Here is an 8437-nt window from a genome sequence, read left to right as displayed (position 1 = left end):
GGATATTGACCTCATTACGTCAGTAGAGGATGCCTGGTTATTCTTTAAAAATGCTTTCCTCGCCATCTTAAATAAGCATGCCCAATTTAAAAAATGTAGAACTAAGAGCAGATATAGCCCTTGATTCACTCCAGACTTGACTGCCCTTGACCAGCACAAAAACATCCTGTGGCGTACAGCATTAGCATCGAATAACCCCCGCGATATGCAACTTTTCAGGGAAGTTAGGAACCAATATACACAGGCAGTTAAGAAAGCAATGGCTAGCTTTCTCAAACAGAAATGTGCATCCTGTAGCACAAACTCCAAAAAGTTCTGGGACACTGTAAATTCCATGGAGAATAAGAGCACCTCCTCCCAGCTGCCCACTGCAATGAGGCTAGGAAACACTGTCACCACTGATAAATCTACGATAATCGAGAATTTCAATAAGCATTTTTCTACAGCTGGCCATGCTTTCCACCTGGCTACCCCTACCCCTGTCAACACCTCTGCATCCCCCACAGCAACTTGCCCAAGCCTCCCCATTTCTCCTTCGCCCAAATCCAGATAGCTGATGTTCTGAAAGAGCTGCAAAATCTGGACCCCTAAATCTGGACACTCTAGACCCAAACTGTTACAGACCTATATCTATCCTACCCTGCATTTCTAAGGTCTTTGAAAGCCAAGTTAACAAACGGATCACTGACCACTTCAAATCCCACTATACCTTCTCCGCTATGCAATCTGGTTTCCGAGTGGGTCATGGGTGCACCTCAGCCATGCTCAAGGTCCTAAACGATATCATTACCGCCTTTGGCAAAAAAGACAATACTGTACAGGCGTCTTCATTGACCTGGCCAAGGCTTTCGACTCTGTCAATCACCACATTCTTATCAATAGACTCAACAGCCTTTGTTTCTCAAATGACTGTCTTGCCTGGTTCACCAACTACTTCTCAGATAGAGTTCAAATCGGAGGGCCTGTTGTCCGTACCTCTGGCAGTCTCTATGGGTGTGCCACAGGGTTCAATTCTCAGGCCGACTAGTTTTCTCTGTATATATCAATGATGTTGCTCTTGCTGCTGGCGAATCTCTGATCCTCCACGTAGACGATACCATTCTGTATACTTCTGACCATTCTGTATACTTCTGGCCCTTCTTTGGACACTGTGTTAAAAACCTCCGTTTATCCGTGCCATCCATTTAGTCACTAAAGCCCCATATACTACCCAGCACTGCAAACTCTATGCTCTCGTTGGCTGGCCCTCGCTTCATATTCGTCGCCAAACTCACTGGCTCCAGGTAACCTATCAGTCTTTGCTAGGTAAAGTCCCACCTTATCTCAGTTCACTGGTCACCATCTCAGCACCCACCTGTAGCACACGCTCCAGCAGGTATATTTCACTGGTCATCCCCAAAGCCAACTCCTCCTTTGGCTGCCTTTCCTTCCAGTTCGCTGCTACATTGCTACATTGCTTGGATATTTTATTTCAGCTCATGAAACATGGGACCAACACTTTACATGTTGCATTTATATTTTTGTTCAGTATAATTCCAATATTTTATAGGCAGGTGGGTCCACCCCAAAGTGCCGCATGTCATGACAGACACCTGTCTCGATCATTGAGAGAAGACTTGAAGTAGATAAGATGGCGGCTTACACATTGTTGGATTTCTTCTTGGTGCAAAACCATTATTTATTTTAATAACAGAGAATTTTCTAAATTCAAATGGGGGGCAACTGGACAGATACATTTTACGAGACTATTGTTTCCTTGAATCGAGGACGAAGATAGTATCTCCAATACCAGCAATGGTTAAAAAAGTAACCAATTGTCATACTAAGTTAAACAAGCTAAACATACCTTAATATAAAATTACTCAAGTAAAAGTGAAAGTTACCCAGTCTAATACTACTTGAGTAAAAGTGAAAGTTACCCAGTCTAATACTACTTGAGTAAAAGTGAAAGTTACCCAGTCTAATACTACTTGAGTAAAAGTCTAAAATATATTTTTTTAAATATACTTAAGTATCAAAAGTAAATGTAATTGCTAAAATATACTTAAGTATCAAAAGTAAAAGTATAAATCATTTCAAATTCCATATATTAAGCAAACCAGACAGCACCATTTTCATGTTTTTTAATTTATTTACGGATAGCCAGGGGCAAACACTCAGACATAATTTACAAACAAATAATTTGTGTTTAGTGAGTCTGCCAGCTCAGAGGCAGTAGAGATGACCATGAATGTTCTCTTGATACATTTCCTGTCCTGCTAAGCATTCAAAATGTAACAAGTACTTTCACGTGTCAGGGAAAATATATGGAGTAAAAAGTACATTATTATTATAGAAATATAATGAAGTAAAAGTAAAAGATGTTCAAAATATAAATAGTAAATTAGAGATACCCCCCCAAAAAACTACTTAAGTAGTACTTGAAAGTATTTTTCCTTAAGTACTTTACACCACTGAATACAAGGTTAGTTGAAAAATATCTGGCAACATTTTGTGTTGGCAAACCTGTTACAGCCAGTATAATAGAAACCAATTGTTTTGGGTTAAATTACATTATCTGGTGTTACAATCTGTAGCTATCCCAAGGTCAAGGCAAGTGTTCACGGCTACTGGTAATGTTTCTTGACTTGGACATTCATTTTTTTGCCAACACATGGCTCACTTTTGCTTAACCAGCTAAACAGCTGATTTTAGCGAAAATGTCTTTGGAGTTACCTTTTTCTAGCTATTAAGCTATGTTAGTTTAAACTTTCTCTTCCAATTAAAATGCGGGGAGTTCAAAATAATGAAAAACGATCACTAAATCTATTCATTTTAAAATGTTGATTACTTCTCATTGCCATTATCATTCACATGAAAAGATATGAAAAAATATATATAATTGTTTCACATAATATGATGTGGGTTCCTGGGTCACCAGTTTGCCTCGGCAGGGGGTCCCTGGGGAAGAAAAGGTTGAAGACCCCTGATCTACAGGCATAGGGTCCTGTACTGATACAGTGAGTAACTGTTTCACAAAGGCCGGTATCAAAGTAGAAAGAATAGTACAGTGGCAATAGTGCATTGGCATACACAAGATTGCCTCTATCGTTTGTTACTAGCATAACTTCCACAGAGAGGCAGTAAGAGTGCACTCTGGCTGCACTACAGAGCCTCTGCCAGTCACAGTCCCTCGCATTAAGCTGGTAGAGACTGATGCAGTCTCATGAATACAAAATCCATTCCCCACACCTACCGCCTGACTGACTGACTACAGGAGGCCACACAATCAACTCATGGAGCACAAACCATTTGCATACATATTAAAGTGACGCTTCCAAAAAAATGGAGAGAGGAAGAGCGGGAAAGGGGGAGAGGAAGATGCAGCGAAAGAGAGGGTATATGCAAACAAGGCTTTCGTCAAATATGCAGGAGCTAGCTAGCATCACTCAGGCATAAATCTGCATGCTTCCACAATCGAGCAAGCAAGCCCCAGTTGTACAGTGAAGTGACTGACTGTCTGAGATGCACATGGTCAAGGGGACACCCTACAGCGCACCATGTTATTGATCATCGTGTCATATCAGAACACGTTAGATGAAGTCCCTTAGAACAGGGAACCATGGTGATAACTGCTAATTGATTGGGCTAAGCCAATGTGACTGATTGTAGGTAATGGACATGCTGACAAAACAGCATGTCCTGGCAGTATGGAATATCTGAGAAATATGACTGTACCTCATTCAACATTGGAGTTAACATTTCTGTCAGTGTTCATGCAAGGAAGCTCGATAAAACACCATTTACTGGTCTGAGAATTGGGAGTACTGCCATGCTGGGATTCACATAACTGTGTGTATGAATAGTAGCCAACATGTTGGACACCCTTGAACCCTCTTTCCTGTTTTCCAGTCTAAGCATGAGGCAGGGAACCAGTGCATTCTGTACAGGTGATCCTTCACACAGGAAATGGAAAACTGTGGGAGGAAATTAGTAACAGGATATGTTGGAAATAACATAAAGGACATAGAGAGTAAGTGTCATATGATCTGAAACACAAGGTTGATTTATGTAGCCTGAATTCTTTTCATTCTTTTGCTCTCAGTGTGCCATGCACATACACAACACATGGAAACATTATGACTTTATGACTTAGGCTACATTTTCAGATGTTTTTACTTATTTATTTTTTCATAGCACTTGTGTTAAATTCAACATATGTTTTCATGTGTGAATGGATTGAATTTCATACATCTGTTTGCCACATTTAACAGCAAAGACCTTCAGTAGTAAATGCTCTGCTATTTGTTCATATATTTACATATTGTGGTTATAAAAGCTAAATCTGACCTGTTCCTTAAGTTTTGTTTTTGTTTTCAGGAGTACAGAACCTATGAATGTGCCCCTTGCAATATAACTTTGATAGTATAAATAAACAGCTACAATGGCTGATGTTGTTAATATTAAACACTGCAGTGTGTATTATGGTTCATAGCTACAAAAATGAACCCACAGGTTTACAAAAAACAATGTTATTGTACATTTGTGTGGTGCTCTTAATGTAAGACCTTCGCTGTCTTTGTTAGAGCTTTCAGTCGTTCTGAAATGGGAGTGGCATTGGCAGAGAAATTGTGTCAATATATATATAATCTTTACAACTTTCTATTCAATTTGCATTAAATATTATATATCTGACTTTTCCTTGAAGGTTGCAGGTTTAGTCTCTTCTGCTCTTCTTCAGAAGAGTCTTATGAAGGATGCTTCCTGTAGTGGTTAAATATTAATACAACACCATATCCTGCTCTTCCCCATCCATCCATCCATCCATCCCTCTCTCTCTCTCTCTCTCTCTCTCTCTCTCTCTCTCTCTCTCTCTCTCTCTCTCGCTCTCTCCTTATTGTTCCATCCTCACAGTAACCTTGCGTATGCATATGTAAATTTAGCACACTTGCTTGATGGAGGCAATTGTATGCATCTTTACCAGCCAACAGCCTCAATCTTTTTTTCTTTCATCACCTTACCTCTTCCCTGTTACACAGAAATCAGTCTGCATTGCAGGGATTAGAAATGATTGGTTTGCATTTTAGATGTTTATATACAGTAGGTAGTTGACTGAGATCATTTAATAAATGTATAAAATTCAAAGAGCTAACCCTGATCAGAGATCTAGTCTTAGAACTATACTCTTCCCATCCTCTTTTCACTGCCTTGGAGAGTAAACTTTTTTTTCCCAATTTTATATATATATATATATATATATATATATATTGTCATGCTTATACATCAATAACCCTTGTGATGCACAAGGTGTCACCGAAACCACATGCTACTACTCTCTGAGACAGTAATCGCTTTATTTTCTCTACAGGTCAAAACAGATCGTAGCACTGTACTGTTACTAGCTGCTGTTTTGGGAATGGGTCCACTCTAGAGACAACTGAAACAGAGTTGATTGTGATATTCAGAGAATCCGTAGGGTTGTTTTCTGTAACAGTATGCAGATCAAGTCGTTGGCACAATTATTTTCTGTGTAGATTCTTTCCTCTTGATATCTTTACCTTAAGGCCTTCAATAGCCATCTCCCTCTTGCCTATCACTAGTTAAGGCCATTATTTCTCTCTGAGTCGATTGAGGCTACTACTGTACCACTTGTCTACTTCCTTGCATTGTTTCTCCTTGGTCTGTCCATCTAGCAGTGTTGAACAAGTAATGGACCTATTGTCAATTGTGCTCAGGGTGAGTATAGGTTCTTATCCAACACATTAACATGTTATAATAGGGACATTTTTATACTGCTGCTTAGTGTCTACTTTAAATGACAATAATTTAATTTAATTTAGAGTTAGACAAGGATGGCACATAAACAGGTGTATCGTTGCAGGTCACTGCATTAGCGCCCTTGACTTGGCTGTCTCTCTGTCTGTCAAAGAGGGTGACATGGTGTTAAACATTTGACCTGCACCCTGATAGTGCTTGGTGCTGTAACTATGCCCCACTTTGACAAAGATGTTAACTGTGTGTGTGCGACTGTCACGTATGTGCCCTGACTTGACATTTATGATGGCAGTGTCAAGAAAAGAAAAAAAAAATGGATGTGGATGAATTTGAGTTTTTTAAAAATCAAACACTGGTGAATTCAGGTTTCTTTTTTACTCTAGTATACGTTGGAATTGTAGTTCCCATCCTTTATTACAGTTAAAAACTCAAACAACACCGACTTGAGTGTAATGGTAGTCGGCTGCATTGTTGTTACTGCATGCCTCCATCTCTGCCAGTGCATTGTATTTGAAAGACTGAGGCTATAGCAAACCAAATGATCACCTTGTGGGTGGGGAAATCCTTTGTATCAAGGTTCAAAGACAGTCAAAAGGAGTCACACTCATTTGATTCTCTGATTCTGGACATTCTGAAAATATACACTGACAGACTTACTATCACACACTACTAATTTGACCTACAGTTTTATCAGGGCATAATAGCCTTAATTCTGTTCGTTTTTTTCACCTAAGTGGTCAATTCTACAGTAACCTACAGTATTTGGCAGAATATGAAAGATTTGTGTGTATTGGGTATATGTTGTGAAATTGTTAGACATTACTTGTTAGATATTACTGCACTGTCGGAGCTAGAAACACAAGCGTTTCACTACACCCACAATAACATCTGCTAAACACCTCTATGTGACCAATAAAATGTTATTTTATTTCAGGTGAACAATATGATGTCATCCATCTGTCTTCTATCAGCAGATGTGCAACTCGGTGTGTGTGTTTGTGTTTGTGTGTGTGCGTGCAGCAGATTCAGTCATTCATTATTCAATTAATTTCTGCACATCTCATTCAACATAACTATATGTTGGATGAGTTGAAATAGTCATTTGACTAAATGTCATTTGATTAAATGGCATGTTTGATGATAAACGTAATATATTGCAATAACAGCAATACCATGGGTTTCCATAAATTACCGTTGGGGAGATGAAAGTGCGCTTTTGGCACACATATTTGAATAGTAGAATAACAGCCTCTCTCTCATTGGTTAGTTCCTACTACAAGGCGTGGCAAGCAAGCCATTCTTTAACGACGCCGCGGTTTTGTTGGTGGAAACAGCAATGGGGAGTAACCTATGCGAAATAGCTTTAAATCTCCCACAGCAATAAGGGACATCATGCCCATTTCCAGAAAGTATGGGAAAGCATGTTCAGATGTTCTCCACAAATTGATTAAACTCTAGGCAGATGATTGCTATTTTTACGCACAGATTCGTTTATTTTTTTCACTAGTATCAGATAAAAACAGTTGGACATTTTTAATGATGGAGGAATGTGCCATTGACGCACAGAATATTATCTCCATTTCTTTGCAGAAAATTCATAACTCCAGGACGCAGAGAGGAGGTATCAAACTCCACAAGAACCTGCTAGTTACCTACGTCCTGGCGAACGCTAGAGACTTTTACATGAGCGTGGAGTTCGCAGGAATGTACAGCATACAGCAGAACGGGGAGATGAGGACAGTCTCTGATGAAAAGCAGGACTCGTTTGAATTGACCGGGAACTGCGACGATATAGCTGGTGAGTTTTGCTGCAACTACAGCGGGGATTCGTTGGACACTTACCACTGCGCAGCACCACAGTCGGCTGGTTACCCAGCAATGGTGCCCGAAGCACACACCCAAACGGTACCTGCCTGTCCCATGGCTCCTGTGCGTCATTGTGACTTGAACCCAGCAATGGTGCCCGAAGCGCACACCCAGACGGTAATTTCCTGTCCCATGGCTCCTGTGCGTCATTGTGACTCCAACCTGTTGGACTCGGAAATCAGATGGGACTATTATTCCGAACCTTACACATTCAAACGGGACATTCTTATTTCAAACACACCCAACAATCAAAAGACTGTATTGGACTTGGACACACATGTAGTGACTACTGTCGATTATGGATATCTCCACGCAGACTACTGCTTGTCTTTTAAACAACATGGTCAGTGCCTGCAAGGTTCACCTAAGAAACGAAAAATTGACTCAAGTTATGTTTCTGATTCCGATTATCTGTCTGACTTTTTGCCCATGTCATGCAAACAGATTAGGTCTGAGGACGTTTATTGTTGTAATTCCGAACAGCTGGACACAAATAACATCTCCAATCTCATGTCAGTGTTAGACTCTGGGTTTAATGAGCTGTTGAACTGGCAAACGGACTTGGAACAAGTAGGCCTAGTTAATGGACAAACAAACTGTTGCAAACAAGCATTGGCGTGCAGCGGTGCATGGACGAGGGCAATTGAAGCTTTTTGATCGACACACTTTTACTTTTTCTACACTCCATTGTGGGCTCAAATAAAATATGTATTTTACACACTTAACACTCTTCTCCTCTCATTTTAAAAGCTGTTGAACTCAATTTCACTTTTGCGGAGAGGGCCCTTTCTTGATCCTGCACCAGCATGTTGCCTTC

The 8437-nt window shown here is 40.0% G+C and overlaps 1 protein-coding gene across 1 annotated transcript; it reads left to right on the top strand.

Annotated features, from left to right (window-relative positions):
* Positions 1–7119: 7119 nt before the first annotated feature.
* On the top strand, positions 7120–8345 carry LOC109895837 (immediate early response gene 5-like protein). Its single transcript, XM_020489862.2, has one exon. It carries the CDS (start codon positions 7291–7293, stop codon positions 8275–8277), a length of 987 nt encoding a protein of 328 aa, XP_020345451.1. The 5' UTR covers positions 7120–7290; the 3' UTR covers positions 8278–8345.
* The last annotated feature ends 92 nt before the right edge of the window (positions 8346–8437 follow it).

This window comes from Oncorhynchus kisutch, linkage group LG8 (assembly GCF_002021735.2).
Source record: "Oncorhynchus kisutch isolate 150728-3 linkage group LG8, Okis_V2, whole genome shotgun sequence".
Classification (NCBI taxonomy): Eukaryota; Metazoa; Chordata; class Actinopteri; order Salmoniformes; family Salmonidae; genus Oncorhynchus; species Oncorhynchus kisutch.
Note: the sequence above shows the minus strand (reverse complement) of the source record. Positions and strands in the feature narration are given on the sequence as shown.

Excerpts from the sequence above, each read along its gene's own strand:
- LOC109895837 (XM_020489862.2), top strand. The coding sequence starts at position 7,291 with ATGATGGAGGAATGTGCCATTGACGCACAGAATATTATCTCCATTTCT.